Source organism: Pan paniscus, chromosome 18 (assembly GCF_029289425.2).
Source record: "Pan paniscus chromosome 18, NHGRI_mPanPan1-v2.0_pri, whole genome shotgun sequence".
Classification (NCBI taxonomy): domain Eukaryota; kingdom Metazoa; phylum Chordata; class Mammalia; order Primates; family Hominidae; genus Pan; species Pan paniscus.
The window spans coordinates 4,026,116-4,052,975 of record NC_073267.2 but is presented as its reverse complement, the minus strand read 5'-3'; the positions used below and the strand labels follow the sequence as shown (position 1 = coordinate 4,052,975).

At 46.2% G+C, this 26,860-nt stretch overlaps 1 protein-coding gene across 8 annotated transcripts in view; it reads right to left on the bottom strand.

Moving 5' to 3' along the window:
* CLUAP1 (clusterin associated protein 1) overlaps window positions 1-25,703 on the bottom strand; it is a 40,039-nt gene extending 14,336 nt beyond the window's left edge. For 2 of the 8 annotated variants that reach the window (XM_014341650.5, XM_014341649.5), the window contains exons 1-8: window positions 23,918-24,880; window positions 21,173-21,284; window positions 19,591-19,675; window positions 17,536-17,715; window positions 13,532-13,627; window positions 10,417-10,500; window positions 5,971-6,104; window positions 2,713-2,854 (exon numbers count right to left, since the gene is read on the bottom strand). In XM_014341650.5, coding sequence (XP_014197136.4) covers window positions 2,713-2,854; window positions 5,971-6,104; window positions 10,417-10,500; window positions 13,532-13,627; window positions 17,536-17,715; window positions 19,591-19,675; window positions 21,173-21,284; window positions 23,918-24,053 — 969 coding nt within the window. In that variant the 5' untranslated portion in view covers window positions 24,054-24,880. Of the gene's footprint in view, window positions 1-2,712; window positions 2,855-5,970; window positions 6,105-10,416; window positions 10,501-13,531; window positions 13,628-17,535; window positions 17,716-19,590; window positions 19,676-21,172; window positions 21,285-22,762 lie in introns of all 8 variants that reach the window. The other 6 variants (XM_034939683.3, XM_003815136.6, XM_003815137.6 and 3 more) reach the window with 6 other exon arrangements.
* Window positions 25,704-26,860: the final 1,157 nt, after the last annotated feature.

Genomic DNA, 26,860 nt, shown 5'->3' with positions numbered 1-26,860 from the left:
AAAGTATAGATTTTATCATTTATCTTTCCTGCCCTGCCTTCAGATTCCAGCTCAAAAGATGCTAAATGGTGGGACAGGTAAGGATGGGAACAGAGGTGGGGACAGGAGGAAATATCTCAGATCATAAAATGTGGCCTTGATTATTATCAAGAAAGAGAATGGGGGCTGGGCGTGGTGGCTCACACCTCTAACCCCCATGCTTTGGGAGGCCAAGGCAGGAGGATCACTTGAGCCCAGGAGTTTGAGACCAGCCTGGGCAACATAGGGAAACCTCATCTCTACAACAAATTTTAAAAATTTAGCCAGGTATGGTGGCAAGTGCCTATAGTCCCAGCTACTCAAGAAGCTGAGGTGGGAGGATCGCTTGAGCCCAAGAGGTCTGAAGCTACAGTGAGTTATAATCACACCCTGCGCTCCAGACAGAGTGGCAGGCAACAGAGTGAGACCCTGTTGAGAAAGAGAAAGAGACAAAGAGAGAGAGTGGGGGGGAGGGACAGACAGAGGGAGGAAGTTGGCTTTATATATTGTTGTTCTAAACATTAAAAATAAAGCACTGTGTTTCAGGCATGGGGTATTTAGAGGGAACAGGTATTCTAACGACAGAGAGCGAGAGTGAGTAAGAGAAAAAGAGATGTACTTGTTGAAGGAAGGGTAGGGTAGAGGGGCTCCCTCGGAAGTTTCCTGGGCCACCTACCTGCCATTCTGAGGCATACTGTTTGGTTTGTTCTCTGAACCCAGAGGTGGCCCCAGATAATACAACAAAATGGCCAACGTTTCTTTTCACTGCCCTTGACTGTTCTTTCCCAGGTACCCAATGTTTAAAATGTTCTAAACTCCAAGCTCTTTCTAGTGCCCTCGAAATGTGCCTGTCCCGTACCATTTCTCCATGGCCTGCCTCTGCCACAGAGTAATGCTAGCAATGAATTCCTCGTCAAGATGACATGTGTCCACACGGATGCGTTAGGTACTCCCAGTTAGCCCTCCTGGACAACAAAATAGCTCTGCCGAACTCAAATGCTCAGGATTGTAAGAAGCCTAGCATAACCTTAATACCAAAAGCTGTCAAGGGCATGAGAAAGGTAGACTGCAGACCAATTTCATCATGAAAATGGAGTCTAAATGACCATTCTCAGGTTAAGGATAGGGCAATTCAAAAATTGATCACAACTTGGTTCAATTTCCTTTGCTCTAAATTCCACATTTATCAACTCATGCTCGGCTCTGAAACACTCTTTTCCTAAATGGCCTTACCCACAGGGATGAGAGGAACCTGTAAGATGGTTGGTCAGGCTCAAGGCCACACATTTATTTCCCACAGTCAATCAATAAACTGCCATTCCTCTTTACAAAACAATCTCCAATGAGCTATTCTGCTAATTCAATTAACCAGGACTTGAAAATCTCTTTTTTTTTTTTTGAGATGGTGTCTTGCTCTGTCGCCCAGGCTAGAGTGCAGTGGCGCAATCTCGGCTCACTGCAACCTCCGCCTCCCGGGTTCACGCCATTCTCCTGCCTTAGCCTCCCAAGTAGCTGGGATTACAGGTGCCCGCCACCATACCAGATAAATTTTGTATTTTTAGTAGACGGGGTTTTACCATGTTGGACAAGCTGATTTCAAACTCCTGACCTCGCGGTCCACCAGCTGTGGCCTCCCAAAGTGCTGGGATTACAGGCGTGAGCCACCGCGCCCGGCCCTTTTTTTTTTTTCTTTTTGAGACAGGGTCTTGCTCTGTCAACTGAGCTGGAGTGCAGTGGCATGATCATGGCTCACTCCAACTTCAAACTCCCAGGCTCAAGCCATCCTTCCATCTCAGCCTCCCAAGTGGCTGAGACAACAGGTGTGTAACACCATGCCCAGCTAATTTCTTTTTACTTCTTTGTAGAGACAGGGTCTCATTATGCTGCCCAAACTGGTCTCAGACTCCTGGGCTCCAGTGATCCTCCTGCCTAAGCCTCCCAAAGTGCTGGGATTACAAGTATAAGCCATCGCACCTTGCCTTGAAAATCTTTATGTGAACTGACTAAGCAAGCTTTATTTTCTTATTTTTGGAGATGGGATCTTGCTCTGTTGTCCAGGCTGGAGTACAGTGGCATGATCTTGGCTCACTGCAACCTCTTCCTCCCAGGTTCAAGCGATTCTCCTGTCTCAGCCTGCCGAGTAGCTGGGACTACAGGTGTGTACGACCACACCCGGCTAATTTTTTGTATTTTTATGAGAGGAGGGGTTTCACCATGTTGGCCAGGCTGGTCTCAAACTGACCTCAAGTGATCCACTCGTCTTGGCCTCCCGAAGCCAAGCAAGCTTTTAAATCTGCACTCGAGACCAGCTACATAATTTTTGGGATCAGTGGAAAATAAAATGCACTTAAAAATTATTATGAATTTCAAGACAGTGACAACAGGGCCTGAAAGCAAGCACAGGCCCCATGTCGGCACAGGGTCTTACGCAGCTGCACAGGCCTCATGTCGGCCCGGTCTGTTCTCTTAACTGACCAAACCTGATGAAATATGACATCAAAGATTTGACAACCCTGGAGTCCAGTGTACACTGCCAGCAAAACAAACACATTACATGAGCAATCCTCAGACTGACCAGGGAGAAAAAACATGTACTGATATTTTTTTCACAATGATATTAACAAAATGACCTGTCACCCAGTACAAAATAACACACCAGAAGGAATGCCTGAACAGAGGACAGGCTCAGCTCACCTCAAACCTTTCTTGCTCCATCCTATGATGGTCTTCAAGCTGTTGTTCCAGATAAGTCAGATTTTGAAATTTCTCCAGATAAGTGTCATACTGCTTTTGTAATTCTTCCTCAGTCTTCTCATACTCATCCATAAAACATGGCCTAAAAGAAGCAAATGAAATAAAAAGGAAAGGTGAATTATATGCAGTAGTTTGAAATGGGTATTCACAGTTTCAGACTCCATGCTGGCTTTCTCTGGAAACCCTTAATTAGAGAAGGTCCTTCATTCTTGTAATGCTTAAAAATATTTTCCCTTTTCTGCTTTCTCCCCCCAAAATGAACATACTTCTTTTTCATCATAAATAAGATGTGCTCTTTGTAAAAACTTGAAATAATCCTGAAAGTATGAAGAATGACGTAAAAATTACCGATAATCCCATCACCAGGTATAAGCGCTTGATAGTTGACATACATCCTTCCAGACTTTTCTATGCATAAATATAGATAGGAATGCATTTTAAACAAAAATTAAATATACCAAGAAATTTTATAATCTTTATTTCATTTCAATATACCGTAATCTCAATAGAGTTAAAAATCATCAGGCTGGGTGCATTGGCTCACACCTGTAACCCTAGCACTTTGGGAGGCTGAAGTAGGAGGAGGATTGAGCCCTGGAGTTCAAGGCTGCAGTGAGTGAGGATCCTCTGACCTTGCCGTGGCACTCCAGCCCTCCAGCCTGGGTGACACACTGAGACCCCATCTCTAAAGGCAAAAAAATCACATACCAGACACATCTCTCCAAATCAATAAATATATATATTATTATCTTATTTGGGTATAATGTTCTACTGTTGGCCGGGTGCGGTGGCTCACGCCTGTAATCCCAGCACTTTGGGAGGCTGAGGCGGGTGGATCAACTGAGGTCAGGAGTTTCAGACCAGTCTCGCCAACATGGTGAAACCTCGTCTCTACTAAAAATACAAAAATTAGCCAGGCGTGGTGGCACATGCCTGTAATCCCAGCTACTCGGGTGGCTGAGGCAGGAGAATTGCTTGAACCTGGGAGGTGGAGGTTGCAGTGAGCCGAGATTGCACCACTGCACTCCAGCCTAGGCAACACAGAGAGTCTCCACCTCAAAAGAAATAATAATAATAATAATAATGTTCTACTGTCAGGATATTACAAATTTAAAGCAATCCTCTAAAAAGGGGACCATAGGTTGTTACAAATTAAAGCTGGTGGGTTTTTTTTGTTTGTTGAGACAGGGTCTCACTTTGTCACCCAGGCTACAGTGCAGTGGTGTGATCATGGCTCACTGCAGCATCAAACGCCTGGGCTCAGGTGATCCTCCTGGCTCAGGCCCCCAAGTAGCTGGGACTACAGACATGTGCCACTATGCCCAGCTATTTTTTATATTTTTTTTTTTTGTAGAGATGGGGTTTCGCCATGTTGCCCAGGCTGGTCTTGAACCCCTGAGTTCAAGCCATCTGCCCGCCTTGGCCTCTCAAAGTGCTGGGATTATAGACGTGAATCACTGTGCCCAGTCTAAAGAGGTTTTTAAACGATAAAAATTTTTTTAAAAAGGCCAGGCGTGATGACTCATGCCTGTAATCCCAGCACTTTGGGAGGCCAAGGCAGGTGGATCGCAAGGTCAGGAGTTCAAGACCAGCCTGGCCAACATGGTGAAACTCCGTCTCTACTAAAAATACAAAAATTAGCTGGGCGTGGTGGCGGCCGCCTGTAATCCCAGCTACCTGAGAGGCTGAGGCAGGAGAATCGCTTGAATCCGGGAGGCAGAGTTTGCAGTGAGCCGGGATCACGCCATTGCACTCCAGCCTCGGCAACAAGAGCGAAACTCCATCTCAAAAAAAAAAAAAAAAAAAAACCATAAAAATCTATATTGGTTTGCTGAACTTTTTCTTTTTTTCTTATTATTGACCTTAAAGGGAAAATTCTACTCTTTTAAAAATATAAGCAGATAAACTCAGAAATAATTATAATCTTTTGAACTAGAGCAAAACAAAGAGACTTTTCTGTTAAAAGGATTTGGAGCTTAACAAAAATGAATTGATGCTTTACAGGTGGAATGTGTCAAGGAGATCAATCTATCTGGTGGCAATGACTTCTTTTTTTTTTTTTTCCCTCTCTGAGGCTCCAGAGGTAAAGAGCCAGTTTCAGGAGGGGAAGGGCCTTGGCCTTGCGCTGGGCGGGGAGGAGCCAGGGCGCTCCCTGTGGTTGCTGTCGCTGCCTCCAGGTGCTGCCTCCCCACAGACCTCGGGACAGTGGGCAGGGTGTAGCCAGCCACCAACATCCAAAAAGGCAAAACATCCGAGCAGAGTAGGCAGCTGGGAAGAGGAGGGAGCCAAGGAGAAAGAAAAATAAAGGGTGAATGAAAAGGGAGAAAGAGCAGAAGCATGGGGGAGGGAAAGAGGCACAGAACGAGGAAGAGGAGAGAGAGAGAGAGCCGGCACCACTATTCTCCATGGTATTCCTGGGAAATATATTTCCAATGAGGTAAAGTAGGAAGAAAGACGAATTACTGACTGGTGAGGAATGATCAAGGTTTAAATAAAGTCTAAAATCTATGCCAACAAACAGGCAGGAGTATGTTTCTGTTTCTACCTAATTTATGGCAAGATCTTAGGAGACCACGTCTGGATTTCCCCGTCTGGATTCACTTACTCTGCCTTGAGTTCCAAGAAGCTATAAAAGCTTAAAGGGCAGTTCAAGCGTTAAGCAGTTTTCCAGACATACCGCAAGCAGTAAAGAGAAAGAGTTTAGCCATCTGCTTGTTATGACAGGCAACACATGTACATTTGAGGTGAAGATATCCTTATGTAAGGCTTTTTTTCATTGCTTGAGAAGAGTTAACATCACATTCTATTCTCTTAAGTCTTTGTTCTAACTTTTTTTTTTCTTTTAGAGTCAGGGCCCTGTTCTGTTACTCGGCCTCGTTCTGTGGCTCAGGCTGGAGTGCAGTGATGCAACCATAGCTCACTGCAGCCTCAACCTCCTGGGCTCAAGCAATCCTCCTGCCTCAGCCTCCCAAGTAGCTGGGACTACAGGTGTGTACCACCATACTGAAGTAATTTTTAAAAATTTTTAGAGATGGGGTTTCATTATGCTGCCCAGGCTGGTCTCAAACTCCTGCGCTCAAGAGAACCCCCCGCCCCAGCCTCACGAGTAGCTGAGATTTCAGACATGAGCCACCACGCCCAGTTTGTTTGAACTTTCCAGGACATCTTTCTACTCATTCTCCAAGTGTTCATATCTACCTGACACTCTGCAGAGTCTCTAGTCGCTTCCGATTTCTTTCCAGTTCTAATTTTCTCTTTTCGATTTTGGCTTCTAAATTAGCTTCATCAGAGGCCACATTATTGAGCAGGTCTTTAGTCTTCTGAACCTGTGTCTATATTTAATGGGAAATAATGAGACAAGGTGGCAATAAAAACAGCCATCCTAATTCTTAGAAGAATTTTGCAACTCTTCAGGCATAGCAACATTATGCTCAACAAACACAAAAGCAAACAAATAAAGCAGACACTTCCCCAAGCAATGACTCACTTAACCCACTAGTTCCAGGGAGAATGTCACACAGGTCCAGAAAAAGGTATCTCTTTTTTTTTCCCCATGAAAAGCAGGCATTTCTACCCAGGGAAAGAAGTGAAGATGCAAAGAAGAGTGTCCTGGTCAAGGTGGAGAGGCCTGCAGTCTTTCTGTGGCTCACTCGGTTAGAACAAGGTGCACATCACTCTGGACGGTCAGTCTGCCTTTTTATCATTCGGGCCATGCCCCTAGTTAGAAACACCCGACTTACAGAATACCCACACACACCAAGTACTGCTCTACTAGGAGGGGAGAGAAAGAAACAGCTGGTCCCAGCCCTAACCCACTGCCTGCTGGGATTGAGAGAAGGTCCTCTTCCCTCTCCCTGGCAACAGAAGCTTGACTACAGACTAAAAACGAGGAGAAACCACTCTGAAGACAGTACAAAAGCAGTTCCCGCAGTGGCACTGGCCACACTGGCGTGCACCAGCTCTGGAAGGAGCCCAGGGCAACAGTCGGACCGAGACCCTTGGGCAACAGAGGCTGAGTAAAGAAGGGAAAGGGGACACGGGCCCACTGACGATGACACAAGTCTCCCTATCCTAAGAGAAGGTTCATTTGAAGCAGGTAGAGTCACTGGTAGTGCGCTGTCTTCACATGCGTCTTGTCCGGTGGCTGGCTGGATCACACGCCTGGGGTTCAGGCTCCAATCTCTTTATGAGGAGTCTGGACTGCCACCCAGCTGAGCGTGGAACTGCCCCCCAGGGTTCTGGCTTTCCAGCCCTGCATTAAGTTCCTGGTGGCCAAGGTGGAGCTTCCCCTCCAGCACTTTGCCTATGTGTAGCATCCCACGAAGGGGTTACTCTGTTTTCCTGCAAGTCTCTGAAAAGCTATGGGCTCCACAGAGAAATGGCCTAAGAAGCCCAGACACTCTCCACAACTCTCAGGCATGGTGTGTTTTGGAACCAGCCACTGTTACTGACAATGCATTTATGGTCTAATTTTTTTGCTCTAAGTACACTAGCCATTTCTAAGATACTTTCATTAAAATAATCAGACCCTTATCATCAATTTGCTGCAAGTGCCTTAAAGCCCCCAGGAGAAATGTGAGTTCACCCTCACAGGAAGAAAGGTGGGTCTCCTTTCTAAACAACTTCAGTTAATGGCAACTATTTCCTTGAACCAAAGTCAGATTAAAACCTAGTAAAATTATCCCACCTTAAACATATCTGTTCCTCAAACAAGAAAGATCCACAATGCAAAACAGCTGTGTAAACACAAGCAATTTTCCCTGGTTTCTGAAATAAATGGCCTGTACTCCCCAACCCCTTTTAAGTACCCATGTTGTTTTGGTTGTTTTTAGAATGATCAAACATCACAGATATTTTCTAACAATGAAAGGAGTCTTAAGAGATGTCTACCAAGAAATGAACCCTGTCCTCTCTTGGGTGTTCTACTTTTAACATATTAGTGCTAAGGGCACATTCATGCCGTGTTCACCTGATTCAGTTAGAACACTGGCAAGGATAAGAGGTATAATAATTTTTTTTTAATTTTTAAATTTAGAAACAATCAAAAATTTACGGAAAACCTGTTGTACAACACAAAGCGTTTTTCCCAACCTAGGTGACAGTCAGTTGCTGACCAGATGTTCCAATACCCTGAATACTTTAGTGTGTATTTCCTACAAATAAGGACTTTCTCCTACATCCCCACAATCCAATCATCAAAACAGGAAGCCAGCACCAACACACTACCACCGTCTAACTCCAGCCCCACTCCACTGTCCCCACTTGTCCCAGTGAAGTCCCCAACAGCAGATAGGAGCCGCCTATGTGTCCAGTTATCACATCTCCACAGCCTCCCTCAGTCTGAAATGCCCCCTCAGCTTTCCTTGACTTTCAGAACCTTTTCACATTGGGAGGATACAGGCTGGTTAATCTGTAGAATGCCCCTCAATCCGGCTTTGTCTCATTAGAGTCAGATATGCATCGCTGGCAGGAATACTCAGAAGTGACTGCATCCTACCAGGCGTGCATGATTTTGATTTGTTCTGTAACGATGATGTTCACTTTGATCTCTTGATTAAGGGGGTGACTGGCAGGCTTCTCCCTGAGAAGCGACTCTTTTCCCCTCTGTAATTAATAAGTACTCTGCAGGCCAGGCACAATGTCTCATGCCTGTAATCCCAGCACTTTGAGAGGTCAAGGCGGGCGGATCACCTGAAGTCAGGAGTTTGAGACAAGCCTGGCCAAACATGGCAAAACTCCATCTCTACTAAAAAAAAAAACACAAAAATTAGCTGGGCGTGGTGGCGCATGCCTGTAATTCCAGCTATTCGGGAGGTTGAGGCACGAGAATTGCTCGAACCCAGGAGGCAGATTGCAGTGAGCTGAGATGGCGCTACTGCACTTCAGCCTGGGTGACATAGCAAGACTTCGTCTAAAAAAATAAACAAATAAATAAATAAAATAAAACAAAAAATACAATAATTAGCTGGGTGTAGTGGTGTGCGCCAGTAATCCCAGCTACTCAGGAGAATCACTTGAACCTGGGAGGCAGAGGTTGCAATGAGCTGAGGTTGTGCCACTGTACTCCAGCCTGGGCAACAGAGCAAGACTCCGTCTCAAAAAAAAAAAAAGAAAAAAAAAGTACTTTGTGGAAAGCTACTTTGAATCTGTGTGAATGACCTGCTCCTCCTCAGCCTCCAATATTCATTTATTTTTTTATGCCAGTGAAAACTCATGGTTTCCTATTTCATTGTATTATACCATAAAATTAATTATTCCATCTTATTTATTTTGATGCTTAAGTTGTCCTTACTTTGGCCAGGAGAAGCCCACTCAAGTTGGCTTCTGCATGCTTCCAATAGTTCCCTTTCCTCCTTTGAACTCTTCCTTACTTTCTCGTACTTCTCCTGCCCAACTCTGGAATTAGCCATTTTCCCCTAAGAGTACTGGTTCCTTTTAGTGGAGAATGGCATTAAGCCAGGTGCTAGGTGTGCTCAGAGCTAAGAAATGTATGAGTGTGGGTGTGTCTATGTGTATGTATATAAATAAAACATATTTATATATATATGTAATTCCTTAAATGTGCATTCACGTATATCAAAATTTATTCCTATATCTATCTATATATTGAAAACTATGCGTTTAACCAACACCTCCAATTTCAAGTTCACTCTAATTTTCTCTCTTTCCATTTTTGTGACATTTTTGTGACTTTTTTTTCCAACAGTGAGGAACATGGCTCCATTATCCTTACCATATTTTTACTTATCTGACCCATCTGCCTATCTGTCACCAATCTCCCACCAGGGCTGTGGTGCCCTTCTCCCGCTGTGAGGCTCTGACTCCCTAGGCTGGGCTGCCCAGCAGGTATTACTGTTTAATGACAAAAGAATTATATATTTTTAAAAACCTATGATTTTTAGAATTTTGTACAACTCATAGCAAATTCTTGTTTTATGCCCACGCTGAATGTACACAGGGGCCCTCATCTGTGTCTACTGAGTAAAATAAATCACCAACGATGACTGATTATCTATTGTGCATCAGAGATGAGGCTTGATATGCCCTGTCGTGATTCATGTTTATAAGGACCCCACACAGTTGGGAATGCAGTTCTTGCCATTTTACAGATGAGGAAAATGAGGCACAGAGAGGTTAAGTAACTTGCCTAATATCACACAGTGGAATTCAAACCCAAGCAATCTGAGTCTAGAGTCACCCTCATGATCTGCCTTCCAACTGACTGCTTTAGATGAGAGGATAACTGATGTGAGCGAGGAGTAAACAATCGTGATCCTTCTACTTATTACAGTGCTGTCTGGAATTTAGAAAACCCTGAAATCATTTAAATACTAAGCAGTGAGGAATTGGTTAAACAAAATAAAATAGAGCATTATTTATTAAAATTATTGAATAACTGATAATTATCAAATTACTGAAACTGATCAATTTTTAATAACATGAGAAGCTGTTTTTATTTATAACGAGGGGAAAAAAATGATAGTAAGTGACCTAGGTACGCTCGAATGTCCTCTGAGTTTTTCATTTCCCCACTAACACATCCCTTGTTACTAAGCCTAGCTTGTTCTGTCTTGTATGGGCAAGAAATCAGTATTTTTGAATCCCAGGCGTAAAAAACATTATATAAAAGCAAAGTCATCTTACCAAAATCTCTTTTATTGCAATTCTCATCACTTTTTCAGTCTCGTTTATTTCCAAAGGTCTGGCAATGGCTTCTGCTCTCATTTCCTAGGAAACAGTAAAATCATTTACATATATTTTCAGAAAAGGAGTTCTCAAAACCAGTATTCCTAGATCTAGATGTGCCTTATAGACTGATTCTCTGAAGTTTATTGCCATGTAGATCTCTGATGCAAAAACAGTGCCACCATCACCTCCTATAATGTCTTCCATTATCTGAGTGCCTACCCAGCTCTCTCCAGAGCTCAAGGTCCTCCTTTTCAGCCAGAGGCCTAGGTGACCCCAACTCTATGAGCAAAACTGAACTTAGCATCCATTATCTTTTCTCCCAAATTTGCTTCTTCTTCTTCTTTTTTTTTTAAATAGAGATAGGGTCTCACTATGTTGCTCAAACTCCTAGGCTCAAGTGATCCATGTTCCTTGGCCTCCCAAAGTGCTAGGATCACAGGCATGAGTCACTATGCCCAGCCCCAATTTGCTTCTTTACCTGCATTCTGTCCAGGTGACCCCCAAACTAAGCATCTTTCTTAGCATGAAGTCCCTCTCAGTTGCCTATCACTTACAAACACAACCGATAAGAACAGTGACCATGGCCCTGCCCCTAGCATGAACCATTAACCTATCAAGGGACACATCTGTGACTATCATATCAGTGCTGAAAACTTCTGAGACATGGGATTGTAATGTGGATATAGTTATGAGGTTTGCTATAGACAATGTTTGTGTGACCCCAAAATTCCTATGTTGAAACTCGAACCCACAATGTGATGATGTTAGGAGGTGATTAGCTCATAAGAAAAATCCTGGGGAGATCCCTCACCCCTGCTGCCATGTGAGGACTCAGCAACAAGGCACCATCTGTGGGGAACAAGCCCTCGCCAGACACTGAAGCTGCTAGTGCTTTCATCTAGAACTTCCCAATCTCCAGAACTGTGAGAAACAAATCTGTTATTTATAAGTCACTCAGCTTATTGTGTTTTGGGACGGCAGCCTGAACAAAGTAAGACAAGGTTCCTTGAAGCACTGTGTCAAAAGTCGTCTTGTGCTTCCTTTCATCCACGGTGCACCTGGTGGGAATGGCTGAGGGCAGGGTGAGGACTTAGTCAAGGAGGCAGAGCTCAGTGCCTTGCCTGTGGCTGGGGCTGCACCTCAGTAAATGTTTACTGAATGAAAGAAAAACAAACACTGGATAGGCGCTCTTCCTCGGATCATGACTACACACAGAATTTGACAAGTACTACATTCAGGGTCTCATGGTTTCCTTGGGAACAGTTCAGCCACTGGTTACTTCATCATTCTTTACAGGATGGTGTTGAAAGAGACCCCGTGGGATGGAAATGAAGTCTCACAATGATGCCACAGCTCTAGTGGCAATCAGCAAGTGGCCAGCTCCTGTCTCTGGGTCTCTTAGGGACATGTACAGACATATGTACACCACTGCACTACAAACAGAACAGGGGAAAGCCTGGAGGTACCTTACTCATCATCTGAATTAGCTAGCAGATGTCAGTGGCAGTTTCATTCCGCCAACCACACTTCATCAGGTGGCAAATGCCGGGTCAATATATGATGAGCAGACATAGCAACCTAGCACCTAAGTCCCTCTTCCCCAGACTTCCACTTCCAGTTTGCTCTCAGGGTATGCCAGAACACAGGCAAGGCAGTGAGAGACAGAAGCCATGGCTGGCACTCTTGCTAGGAAGTGAATGAAAGAAATTCATTTAGTTTTAAAGCATTAGATTGAGCACATATGCTTCAAATGCCATAAATCTTTACAGGTAAGGATTAAACACTACTCCACTCTAGGCCAGACGCAGTGGCTCATGCCTGTAATCCCAGCAATTTGGGAGGCCGAGGAAGGCGAATCACTTGAGATCAGGAGTTTGAGACCAACCTGGCCAACATGATGAAACTCCATCTCTACTAAAAATACAAAAATTAGCCGGGTGTGGTGACACATATCTGTAACTGCAGCTACTCAGGAGGCTGAGGAAGGAGAATCACCTGAACCTGGGAGGCGGAAGTTTTAGTGAGCCGAGATTGAGCCACCGCACTCCAGCCTGGGCAACAGAGTGAGACTATCTCAAAAAAAATAACGAAATTAAAAAAATAAAAAATAAACACCACTCCAGTCTTAAACAGCTGCTTAAATGTAGGTGATGGCACATACTTCTTGGCTGGCATTGGCTGGAATAAGGATTGCAAATCAAATCAGTCTCCACTGCAACATAGACTTCAGCTGACTGGAAGTGATGCCAAGATTGCTGGTCCCAAACTCTGCTGTTAGAATCACCCGGGAGAATCTGAAAACTCCCAATGCCCAGGTCACATTCCATAACAAGGACCCCAGAGTGAAAGCCAGGCTTCAGAAGTCTTTAGAGGTCCCCAGGTGTTTGCACTGGGCAGCAAGGTCTGGGAACTGCAAGCTCAGAAGATCATTTTTGAGAAGAATGCTGAAGCAGAGTACACCAGAAAAAAACATCATGATCAATAAAGTCTGCCAGTGGGCACAACAAGGACAGCTCAGTCACATGCCGTGGAGCTGCCACTCCTAAACAAGAAGTTAAAGGTAGACCAGTGCCGGGCGCGGTGGCTCACAACGGTAATCCCAGCACTTTGGGAGGCCAAGGCAGGCAGATCACGAGGTCAGGAGATCGAGACCATCCTGGCTAACATGGTGAAACCCTGTCTCTACTAAAAATACAAAAAATTAGCCGGGTGTGGTGGCGGGCACCTGTAGTCCCAGCTACTCTGGAGGCTGAGGCAGGAGAATGGCGTGAACCTGGGAGGCGGAGCTTGCAGTGAGCCGAGATTGCGCCACTGCACTCCAGCCTGGGCAACAGAGCGACACTCCGTCTCAAAAATAAATAAATAAAAATAAATAAATTAATTAATTAAGCTAGACCAGTGCCCACCAGAAGCAGGAAGGACAGCTAACATCGTATATCACCTTTCCACAGATTAGCTCATTCAACCAGGTGTATTTCATTAAATCAGAACTGAAAAGGGAGAAACAGAATTGAAAAAGAAAACCTTGAAGAGAAAATCTGCATGGTTAAGGAAGTACTGGAATGCTTACCCTCAACTCTACTTCCATGCCGAGCAAGTCATACAGAGATGCTCCTTTGGAGGTGATTTCAGACGCAAGCTGCCTGGCTGCCTTCAAATCTGCAATCTGGAAGGAAAATAACAAAAACAGAAACCTCAGCAACAGATGTTTTTTAATAGAGACAGGGTCTTGGCTATGTTACCCAGGCTGCTCTCTAACTCCTGGCCTCAAGTGACCCTCCGACCTCAGCCTCCCAAAGTGTTGGGATTATAGGCAGAACCACCATGTTCAGCCAGCCACAGATTTTTTTTTTTTTTTTTTGAGATGGAGTTTCGTTCTTGTTGCCTAGGCTGGAGTGTGATAGCGCGATCTCGGCTCACCACAATCTCCACCTCCCAGGTTCAAGTAATTTTCCTGCCTCAGCCTCCCAAGTGGCTGGGATTACAGGCATGTGCCACCACGCCCGGCTAATTTTGTATTTTTAGTAGAGACAGGATTTCTACATATTGGTCAGGCTGCTCTTGAATTCCTGACCTCAGGTGATCCACCCACCTCGGCCTCCCAAAGTGCTGGGATCACAGGCGTGAGCCACCGCGCCCGGCCAGCCACAGATTTTTAACATGCATTCAACCACCAGCCTGTTCATGTCAGCTCCTACCTTTGGTTGGGACACGTGACCACAAACATGTGCTTCCCCAGTTACATGCTCACAGGCTGCGGGACACACGCTCAGGAAATGATCATCTAAGTACTAAAGAGACCAATTCCAGGACGCCTGGGTCTCTCCAAAAAACCTAATGTCACCTCAAACTGAAGCCACAACCAGGAGGGCATAGCTGGGAGAAAGCTGACGTGCTTCCTACTTGGACTTTGTCACAGTAGGGTGCCTGACGGCAGCAGAGCGGCCACACGAAGGGACAGCCTGAGGGACACACATCCTCCTGCAGCAGCCTGACGCCCTGTGTTTCGTCCTCCCCTGCCCTTCTCTGCCTCAGACTTTCCTCCACAGGCTTGGAGAGGCGCAAATGGGGTGGCACCCACTAAGGACTTACAATGGTTCTGGGCTCCACAGACCGGCAGCTGTTGCCAGGAAGGTGATGACAACCACAATGAGGATTTAGCACTGAGCCCTGTGCACAGGCTTCTTTCTTAGGATGTGTGTGTCACCCCCTCTTCCTAGAATATGCTAACTCTTCTAAGGAGCCCAAACATAAACGTCTCCCTGCTCTGCTCACTCTCCCTCTCTCCTGGACAACCAGTCCTCACCTTCTGGCTCTCATTTTCAACCCACTAGCAACAACTCTCCCTCTTCATTTGCAGCTGATGGCTTTGATAGCTTGCTTCCCTCTTCCTTAGTCCTCCAGGATCCAGCCTGCTCTGGCTCTAGCTGCTTTTCTTCCCTTCCGAGCAGCACATCCCCAAACTTCTTTGCAGGAGTCTGTCACCTTCTCTGCTTCTCAAAAGTGGAGCGAGTCAGAGTTTCATTCCTGGACCCCCCGTCTTTTCTGCTGGCTCTGCTCCTACCCTCAAGGCTTTAATACCATCTGTGTGCTGATTGCTCCCCAGCTCCCAGCTCCAGCCTGGGCTTTCCCTGGGCTCTAGTCTCACATACCAGCTACCTGTGCACCATCTCCACCTGGACAGCCAATCGGCGTGGCAAATGGAGCATGTGCAGAACCTTCTCTGCTTCAGTACATGGCAACTTCATCCTTCCAGGGGCTCACACAAAAAACTTCAGAGCAGTGATGTCTAATATAGTAACCAATAGCCACATGTGGCCATTTTCACTTAAATTACTTAAGAATTAAAGAAAATGCAGAACTCAACTCAATTCCTCAGTTGTGCTTGCCACATGTGGCCAGTGGTTCCCGTAGAGTACAGCACAGAGGCGGAACACACCCATGAGCTCTGCAAGCTCTGCCGCACGGCTGCCCCAAGACCCGGCCTGTAGCACCTGACTTACTCTCAACTCATGCCTCATCCCGTGAGATCTACCATCAAAATATGCCCCAATCTCTAGACACTTCTCTTGCTGACGAGTGTTGCTCCTGGTTAAAAACCCACGTGTGAGGACAGGCGCGGTGGCTCACGCCTACAATCCCAGCACTACGGGAGGCCGAGGCAGGCAGATCACCTGAGGTCAGGAGTTTGAGACTAGCTGGCCAACATGGTGAAACCCCATCTCTGCTAAAAAAAAAAAAAAAAAAATACAAAGCCGGGTGCGGTGGCTCACGCCTGTAATCCTAGCACTTTGGGAGGCTGAGGCGGGCAGATCACCTGAGGTCAGGAGTTCGAGACTAGCCTGACCAACATGGAGAAACCCTGACTCTACTACAAGTAAAAAATTAGCTGGGTGTGGTGGCGCATGCCTGTAATCTCAGCTACTCAGGAGGCTGAGGCAGAAGAATCACTTGAACCTGGGAGGCAGAGGTTGCATTGAGCTGAGATTGTGCCATTGCACTCCAGCCTGCGCAACAAGAGTGAAACTCCATCTCAAAAAAAAAAAAGAATTAGCTGGGCGTGGTGGTGTGTACCTGTAATCCCAGCTACTTAGGAGGCTGAGGCAGAAGAATCTCTTGAACCTGGGAGGCAGAGGCGCAGTGAGCCAAGATCGTGCCATTGCACTCCAGCCTGGGCCACAGACTGAAACTCTGTCTCAAAACAAAACAAAACAAAACAAAAAAGCTGTGTGTGGCTTTTCAAGCCCGACCATAGACCATGACAAGGCCTCACCTAGCAGGCCTCACAGGGGAAGCTTTCTTCCCTGCACCAGACTTGGAGCTCAGCCAGTGCACTATGGTTTCACGTACCCTGCGTGGCCACACTCTTAGGTGCACTCCCAGCCCCAGGGCCTTCATTCCTAGGTCTCCTGCTCTGAGGCCTTGGGCCTCAGAGTAACGGCTTAACCTTTATTTCTGGCTTGCTGCTGTGGTCGCTCCCCGACACCTGACGGCACCTGTCCCACCAGCACTCTGCTCAAAGCCACAGTCACCCCTCACTCTCCAAACAGGCTCGCTGCTTCCAGCCCTGCCTCCTGCTTCGGTCTGACGGCGGCTCAACAGCCAGAGCAACCCTTTGGACGGGAAATAAGCACAGAAGGTTCCGCTTGGATCCCAAGGATTCCCACCTTAGAGGCAAAGACAAAGGCTTTCCAGGGGCTTCCCAGGCGCCAGAGGGTCTGTCACTCCCAATCCTCATCACACGGCCTCCTTGCTTTTCCTCAAACACACAAAACACATTCTTTTTCTTCTCCCCAGACAAGGTCTCGTTCTGTTGCCTAGGCGGGAGCGCAGTGGCATGAGCATGGCTTGACTGCCTGGGCTCAAGAGATCCTCCCACCTCAGCCTCCTGGGCAGCTGGGACCACAGGTGTGTACCGCCACGCCTAGCTAATTTTTTTCTTTTTTTTGGTAAAAATGGCGTCTCACTATGTTGCCCAGGTTGGTCTGGAACTCTTGGCGTCAAAGGATCCTCCCACCTCAGCCTCCCAAAGTGTTTGGCTTACAGGAGTGAGTCACTGCACCCAGCCCAAAACAAATTATCATCCTGAGACACCCTGCCGCCACCCGCCACCTGCACAACTCACTCTTTCGCTCCCTCGGATCTCTGCTGGAAACACCATCCAATCCATGAGGCCTTCCTGATCACCCTATTTAAGATCACCCTGGGCAGCATCCATCCCCATCCCAGCTTATTATTCTCCACAGCCTGCACTGCATGTGGCCTTCCACACCTCTTATTGTTCACAGTCTGACTCCCCTAACTGAAGAGAATAAACACACGATTTTTGTCCTTTTTGTTCACAACTGTATCCTCAATGCTTGAATGCTACCTGACAAATACTAAGCTTTTAATAAATAGTTGAATTAGTGGATTGTGACTTTGACTTTATCCAAATGCTGATGAGCACAAAACTGACAAACTGCCCTCAGCTGAGGAGGAAGAAAAGCAGCGGAGCTGTAGCAGACTCCTTCCATTTCAGAGCTCAAGAAATCAACGCTCCATCGCTCACTACAAGGCTTTTGTTGTCCTTACCTTTGAGCCAAGATCAAACTTGAACTTGTTGACATCTTCCTCTACTATTTCAGAGCCCTCCATCCCCTTGGTCTTCATAGCATTATAAAGGACAGATGTGATCTTCAGCAGCTCTTTTACCGCATACCCATCTGCTTGATAAAGCTTCTTAGTGTTGAGTTTTATATGTGCCTTGGTGGCCTATTTTTAGACCAAAAAAAAAAAAAAAAGTTGAAGGCCCTTTCCATATAATGTCTAAACTAAATCCCATGTAGGTGAGTTGAAAATGCCTCTGCTGACAACTGGGATATAACCTAATAAAAGCAAAGCATTCAAGTGACTCAAACATTGTGAGTGGTTGTATAAACTGGGACAATCTTGATGGAGAGCAATTTGGTAAAAGACATCAAAATTACAAATGCACATATCTATTAACCCAGCAATCCCAAATCTAAGAACTTATTCTAGGGACACACTCAAACACAAACAAAATGAGATGTACAGGTTATTTGTTACAGCACTGTTTCAAAGAGCAAAGCTTCAGACAACCTAAAAGGCTACCTATATAAATTACATAAATTATGGCATATCCATGCAAGCAATACCACTCAGGTGTAAACAGAATAAGGAAATTCTATATGTATTTGGAAAGTTCTCTAAAATATACCATTAAGTAAAGCAAGATGCTAAACATCTTGTAGTGTACAGTAAGTACATCAAGTAGTATACAGTACCATTTGTGTAAAACAAAGGAAAAATATTTATTTTTATTTGCACACACACACATACACACACACACACACACTCTGGAAGAGATTTAAAATAGTGGTTATTTGGAATGGAACTTGGCCCAGGGCAGATAGGGTAAAGAGTCATTTTACTCCATTTTGTTTCATGATGTTTTTAATTTTTTTTTTTTTTTGAGATAGGGTCTCACTCTGTCACCTGGGCTGGAGTGCAATGACATGATCCCGGCTCACTGCAGCCTCAACCTCCCGGGCTCAAGCAATTCTCCCACCTCAGCCTCCCAAGCACCTGAGACTACAGGCACGTGTCACCAGGCCCATCTAATTTTTTTTTAATTTATTTTTTGTAGAGACAGGATCTCACTACATCACCCAGGCTGTTCTCAAATTCCTGGACTCAAGCTATCCTCCCTCCTTGGCCTGCCAAAGTGCTAGGATTACAGGCATGAACAACCACGCCCAGCCTACTTTCAATTTGTGAGCCATGAAATATGTTATCTATTCAAAAATAAATAAATAAAACTCCTTTTTTTTTTTTTTTTTTTTGTTAAGACAGAGTCTTGCTCTGTTGCCCAGGCTGGAGTGCAGTGGCGTGATCTCGGCTCACTGCAAGCTCTGCCTCCCGGGTTCACACCATTCTCCTGCCTCAGCCTCCCGAGTAGCTGGGACTACAGGTGCCCGCCACCACACCCAACTAATTTTTTGTATTTTTAGTGAAGACGGGGTTTCACCCTGCTAGCCAGGATAGTCTCAATCTCCTGACCTCGTGATCCGCCCGCCTCGGCCTTCCAAAGTGCTGGGATTAGAGGCGTGAGCCACCACGCCTGGCATAAACAAAATTCTTAACAAATAATGAATTAAAAGACAAACAAAAAGAACTTCACTGGTGAAATGGCGCCACAGAAACCCAGCAATGGAATGGTTTTAGAAAGCAAACTCAGGCCAGGCGCGTGGTGGCTCACATCTGTAATTCCAGCACTTTGGGAGGCCAAGGAGGGTGGATTACTTGAGGTCGGGAGTTTGAGACCAGCCTGGCCAACATGGTGAAACCCAGTCTCTACTAAAAATACAAAAATTAGCCAGTTGTGGTGGCGTGTGCCTGTAATCCTAGCTACTCGGGAAGCTGAGACAGGAGAACCCCCGAGGAGATGGAGGTTGCAGTGAGCCAAGATTGTGCCACTGCACTCCAGCCTGGGAGAGAGAATGAGACTTCATCTCAAAAAAAAAAGAAAGAAAAACTCAATTACTCAGTTTGAAAGTCGCCCTAACAAGGAGTCATCCTTTCTAGTTTATTTAATTTTACAACTCCACAAAATAAGTGTCCACTAACCATGAACTGGGCAATTGCCTTAATGAAGAAAACTCGGTCCTGTTCAGTGTCCACGTCAGGCGGGATGTCAGTCTGGGGCTCATATCTATCAAGAGAGGTAAGAGGAGAGAGCACGGGTTAACTAAGGAGAAAGTCTACTAAAGAGAATGTGGGCAACTGAGAGGACAGCGGGTCTGGAACACAACGCTCTCCAAGTCCCCAAGTGTGAGAGTGAGATCAAGGCAAACTTCAAAAGCAAAACCAAATACCAAGGGAGCAAATCCCCACCTAAGAACAACAAATTTCAAAAACTAAATGTGGGTCTCAGCTTATAAAATTAAATCTCTCTCAGACCTCACCATGTCATGAAACTAATCAGAACTGCTACCCTGGCTGACAGCCCTTGACTCAGAGATCAGTGCTAGGGCCGATTAGTCAGCTCTAAGCAGCAGCAGAGTTGGTGAAGTTATTTTCTTCAAGGTATTGAAACCAGGGGTCAGCAGACTGCAGCCTCCGACCTGTACAGCCTGCAAGCTAAGAACTGCTTTTACATTTTAACAAAAAGAAGAGACGCAATAGAGATCTTATGAATTTTATGTTTAGCAAAAGGTAAAATATTATCTGGTCCTTAACAGAAAAAGCTGCCAACCCTGAATCATATATCATATTCAATTTTTTCACAGAAAAAGAAATCTCCATTATTTCTAATCCAGTGTACTGATCAGAATGTGCAAAAAGGCCCCTGTCACTCTGCCATGAGGGGCTGAAGAGCAACCTGGCCCAGCATCCTACTGAGGAATACTCGTCTCCTTTCACGACTTCCTGGTATATTTCCCACTCCCACAGCATTCTTTAAACTCCACTGATTTTTTTTTTTTTTTTTTTTTTGAGACGGAGTCTCGCTCTTTCACCCAGGCTGGACTGCAGTGGTGCTATCTCGGCTCACTGCACACTTCGGCTCACTGCACGCTCCGCCTCCCGGGTTCACCCCATTCTCCTGCCTCAGCCTCCTGAGTAGCTGGGACCACAGGCGCCCGCCACCATGCCCGGCTAATTTTTTGTGTTTTTAATAGAGACGGGGTTTCACCGTGTTAGCCAGGATGGTCTTGATCTCCTGACCTCGTGATCCGCCCGCCTCGGCCTCCCAAAGTGCTGGGATTACAGGCGTGAGCCACCGCGCCCGGCCTGATTTTATTTTTTGAGACACAGTCTCAATCTGCCCGGGCTGGTGTGCAATAGCATGATCAGTGGCACTGCAGCCTCAAACTCCTGGGATCAAGTGATCCTCCTGCCGCAGCGTCCTGAGTAGCTGGAACTATGAGTGTGTACCACCCAGGCTCAGCTAATTGTTCTTTTATGTATGGAGACAGGGTGTTGCTATGTTGATGAGGCTAGTCTTGAATTACTGAGATTATGAAGTGCTGGGATGATAGCAATGAGCCACTGTGCCCAGCCACAACTCCTTTGTAACAGAATACAGCTGGGTCTGTCAAACTCCAACAACTTTCCCTTTTGCAGCATCACAACTGTGTCCTGTTTTCTAGATGACTAATAAATAAAATCCAGTATTCACTCTTAGATGTCAATAAAGTGCAGTTCTAACCTTTTCACAAGCCAGAGAAGCACTTCAGATACAAGTCCAAAATTGGGTGTACGGAAATTTTCCATAGAAATATGTCGAGGGTATCCCAGGGCTCTCATCATCTCTGTGAAATCTGTCCAAGGAAAAATACAATTCATTCAGTTCCCCATCACACAGCAACTACTTACTAACTTAGATATTGTCTTTACTTTTCCTTCTTATTTCCAACCTATTGACAGCTTTAGGGACTATTTGTCAACTTTCTACAAGGGAAAGCAAAAAGGAGATAAAATTTAAAATACCAAAAATGCTACCTAAAAAGCATATATTTAAGTTCAGTGGGAGAAGTAGATGGCTATACATGAAAATGGAATTGAGGGATTAGCTGTGAATTTCATTTCTCTCTTTAGTATCTCATTTCTTTTTACTGCTAAAAGGAAGAAACACCCGTCCTTATAAAATGTCATGAAGAAAAAGTATTTTTAAATGTCAACAGTGGTTTGACTCAAATTCAGCTGATTAAAAAGTGTTTTAAAATGTTAACAGTGGTTATTTCTGAGGGGAATCGGTAGAATGACATTCATGTTTCTGAGTTGTCTTTTTTTTAATTTTACTGACCATATAGGACCCAAATAACACAAGTTTTAAAGATCAGTCGCCTTGTATTTAGAGAAATCTTAAATAGAGTGGTTGAACTATACAACCATATTTAGATTTACTATAAAACAGATTAAGAAATAGTAATACTAATACTTGTTGATCCATAGGTTGGGGTCACCTCAGGAAAAGCCTTAGTGCTTTCAAGAGAGCAGGACTTGGAAATGAACACCACAAACATTTGTTGAGTTCCCATATGTACCAAGATCTACATTCAGTGTGCTTCCTGGTTATTTAAGGTCTGTCTGCACTCTTCTTGAAGATCCATGTTCAAAATGGTCCATCAGTGTTCACAAATAACCTACCTAGGTACTGCAAGTCAGGTCAGACTTTGCAAGACAATGAAACAGAAAGTGTGAGCACAGGAAACAGCAAAGTCACAAAGGGACTCTGTAACTGTTTTCTGGGAAATGTGAATACAGAGATTAAAAAAAAAATTAACTGGGTGTGGTGGTGCATGCCTGTGGTCTCAGCTATTCAGCAGGCTGAGGTGGGACGATCACCTGGGCCCAGGAGGTTGCAGTAAGCTCAGATCATGTGACTGCACTCCAGCCTGGGTAACAGAGTGAGACCCTGTCTCAAAAACAAAAACAAAAAAGGTCAGGCGTGGGTGGTTCATGCCTGTAATCTCAGCACTTTGGGAGCCGAGGAGGGTAGATCACCTGAGGTCAGGAGTTCAAGACCAGCCTGGCCAAAATGGTGAAACCCCACCTCTACTAAAAATACAAAAGTTGCCGGGCACAGTGGCTCACGCCTGTAATCCCAGCACTTTGGGAGGCCGAGGTGAGTGGATCACAAGGTCAGGAGATTGAGACCATCCTGGCTAACATGGTGAAACCCCGTCTCTACTAAAAATACAAAAAAATTAGCCAGGCGTGGTGGCGGACACCTGTAGTCCCAGCTACTAGGAGGCTGAGGCAGGAGAATGGCGTGAACCTGGAAGGCGGAGCTTACAGTGAGGCGAGATCGCGTCACTGCACTCCAGCCTGGGTGACAGAGCGAGACTTCATCTGAAAAAAAGAAAAAAATAAAATAAAAATAAAAATACAAAAGTTAGGTGAGCGTGGTGGCGGGCGCCTATAATTCCAGTTACTGGGGAGGCTGGGGCAGGAGAATTGCTTGAATCTGGGAGGCAGAGGTTGCAGCGAGCTACGATCACACCACTGCACTCCAGCCTGGGCGACAGAGCAAGACTGTCTCAAAAAAAAAGAAAAGAAATCAGCAGCCTTTCCTTCACACAGTAAGGCACTGCCTAAATACTCCTGACCACTAGGTACTAGTCAAGTTCTGTTAATGCTGCGGTGTTATTGTCAAAATAGACACTAATTTGAGTAAGATCCTTACCATACATTGCACAACTGCAGAGCATTAATTTAAGATCAAAATATTCCGAAATCTCCGTGCATGCGCTTCCCAACAAAACCCCATTCTACGTCCCCCGGCAGGGTGTTGGCCTCTCTAAAAACTATGTGGGAGGAGACCCTCATCCTGCATGATGTGTGGCCACCAAAAACCTTCAAATCCCAGAGGACAGGATTCACACTCTGGTGCTCAGTGGCTGCATGGATAAAAGGTAATGCGTCTTCCTAGATATTTTTACATTGTAGAAAAGAGCAATTCATAACCAAAAGGCGTAATCTCTAATGCTAAAATTTCAGGCACCAACAATTGGACGAGAAAACTGGCTCTTTAAGAGACCCCTCGGATCACACCAAATTGGCAATCATCATCTACCTTTCCTTTTTTTTTTTTTTAAGACAGTCTCACTCCGTCGCCCAGGGTGGAGTGCAGTGGTGTCATCTTGGCTCACTGCAACCTCTGCCTCCCGGAATAAAGCAATTCTCCTGCCTCAGCTTCCCAAGTAGCTGGGACTACAGGCGTGCGCCACCATGCCCGGCTAATTTTTTGAATTTTTAGCAGAGGCAGGGTTTCGCCATGTTGGCTAGGCTAGTCTCGAACTCCTGAACTTAAGTGATCCGCCTGCCTCAGTCTTCCAAAGTGCTGGGATTACAGGCGTGACCTTCTGGGCCCAGCCGTAACCAACACTCAGCCTCGTTCTTCCACTTCCCCACCCTCTTAGCAAAGGAATTCGAGCTCCCTTCTCCTTACCAGCCCTGCAGAAAGGATGCAGATGGAGTTCAGGATGTCTGGAGTTCAGGCAACCTGAATTCAAGCCCCAGTGCCACCTCCTACCGCCTGTGTCACCTGCCCAAGTTACCTGACCTCTCTGTGCCCGTTTCCTCATTACCAAATACAGGGGGCACAGAGTTGTTCAGATGATTGAAATGATGCGCATAACACAGAGCGGGCCCTGGCAGATCGTTAAAACTCAAAAAATGTTAGCCGCAATGATTATCACCCAGCCTCCTCTCCTCGGTTTCGTTGCTGGTTGTTTTTTTTTTTGTTTGTTTGTTTTTTGTTTTTTGAGATGTTGTTTCGCTCTTGTTGCCTAGGCTGGAGTGCAATGGCCCGATCTCGGCTCACCACAACCTCCAAAGCGATTCTCCTGCTTCAGATTCCCGAGCAGCTGGGATTACAGGCGCCCGCCACCACCCCCAGCTAATTTGTAATTTTAGTAGAGACGAGGTTTCTCCATGTTGGTCAGGCTGGTCTCGAACTCCCGACCTCAGGTGATTCGCCCGCCTCGGCAAAATAGTCTCTAAACTCTCCATGCATTTTCCAATACGGTAGCGAAGAGCGGCATGCAGCTACACAAATAGAAATAAATTACACTTAAAAATTCAGTTATTCATCTGCACTAGCCACATTTCAAGCGTTCTGAGCCACACGCGGCCAGTGGCAGATAGAGAACTTTCCATCCTCGCTAGAAATGGCCGAAGAAGGGCCTGGGACGCTCGGCCGGGTTGCAGCCGCGGGTCAGGCGGTCCCTGAGGCGCAGAGGCCCGAAAGGAGCCTCCGGCAGCGCAAGCCTCAGGGATCGCCTACACAGGGGACCCGGCGGGCGGGAGCCCTGAATCTCTGGAAGACCCGCAGGTCACAGGGGCGCGGGGCTGCCTTACTGCGGAGGTCGCGGAAAGACATGACGCTCAGGTCCCCAGGAGCCCAGGATCGCAACTGCTCGCCCCTCAGCGATCACAGGCCCAGCGCTCGCCGATCTCTATGGCAACCAATGGACCCTTGGACGGCGCACGGTCAGGGACAAACAAAAAGCGAAGCGAAGGCGCGGCGGCACGTGCATACGCACAGGGAGAGCGGGCCGGCAGAGAGCGCTCCTGAGACGCCGAGGGCAGAGGGCGTGGCGATAGCGGCGTCTATGAGGGCTGCAAGCTTCCCAGCTTCTGGGCCTCTGTTTACACACTTTGCGGACGTTTCGCGCTGGGTGACAGGCTCTGAGTACCTACTACGTGCTTGATATTGCGCTAGGCGCTTTCCATATTGCTTATTTCCCCCTCATTTCTATAAAGAATGCACGATGCTTGGCTGGGCGCGGTGGCTCACGCCTACAATCCCAGCACTTTGGGATGCCGAGGCGGGCGGATCACTTGAGGTCAGGAGTTCGAGACCAGCCTGGCCAACATGGCGAAACCCCGTCTCTACCAAAAAATACAAAAATTTGCCAAGCGTGGTGGCGCACACCTGTAATCCCAGCTACTCGGGAGGCTGAGGCAGAAGAATTACTTGAACCCGGCAGGCAGAGGTTGCAGTGAGCCGAGATCGCGCCACTGCCCTTCGGCCTGGCGACAGAGCGAGACTCTGTCTCAAAAAAAAAAAAAAAAAAAAAATGCACTATACTCAGGAAGCCCGCCTTCCCCCGTCTGAGGCACAGCGCGCTCCTCGTCGGAATCTGGTTGCCGAGCGGAGGACGGGATCACTGTGGGCGCCCAGAGGCAGGCCAGGCCTCGGTCTCGCGCAAGCGCAGACGGCTCGGGCTGCACAACAGGCCGGAAAGGGGCCCTGAGCCGCTCGCGCTGCGCGGGTCCCGGCAGCCCTAGCCTCTGCATGGGGGCGCGAGGAGACGGCAGGAAGGGGCGGCCTCCACGTGTGAACTGGGGAGATGCCCCGCCAGGCGTGGCACAGCAGCCGGGTTTTGTAAGGTAGCTTGAGCAGGAACAAGGAAACAGCGTAGTGCACAAAGCGATTGGTTGGCATCAGGTTATTTCAGATGCATTTCTTTGGGTTAAAGCAGAGGGGACTTCCTTATGCCAGCCTAGGTGGACAGGGCCCCTTTTGTTGGTTGCAGTGAATCTTCTGTGTTTTGGCAGACTGGCCTGTCTCTAAGTTCGCATTGATTACGTGGCACCTTGCACTAGCGATTCCATTCTGGTTTGGTCTGGTCCGTTGGTACCTTGTGCAGGAGCTCGCTCCAAAACAATGGCCTCCCATAAATGTTGCTTCACGTGTTATTAAGAAAAACAAAAGATAAGCCACAGTCTAGAAGAAAATATGCACAAAACACATATCTGATAAAGAGACGTGTATCCAGAATGTATAAAGAACTCTCAACACTCAATAATGAGAAACAGTCTAATTAGAGAATGGAGAAAACATTTTAAAAGCTACTTCACAAAAGAAGATATATGGATGGCTAATATGCAAATGAAGAGATGATCAAGGCTATTATTAGAGAAGTGCATATTAAACCACAATGAGATATCACTATGAAGTTATTAAACTGGCTAAAATATCAGGTAACACGTTAAAAACCTAAAAATTAAATCTAGATAAAATGGCTAAAACAACAAAAAACTCTTGACAATGCCAAGGGCTTGAAAGGATGTTGATCAACTTGAACTTTTTTTTTTTTTTTTTTTTTTGAGATGGACTCTTGCTCTTGTTGCCCAGGCTGGAGTGCAGTGGCACAATCTCGGCTCACTGAAACCTCCGCCTCCAGGGTTCAAGCGATTTTCCTGCCTCAGCCTCCGGAGGAGCTGGGATTACAGACGCGCGCCACCGCGCCCAGCTAATTTTTGTATTTTGGGTAGACATGGAGTTTCGCCATGTTGGCGTGAGTCACCGCACGCGGCCTGCATTTCCCTGATGATTAAAGATGTTGAACATCTTTTTACGTGTTTGATGACCATTTGTATATTT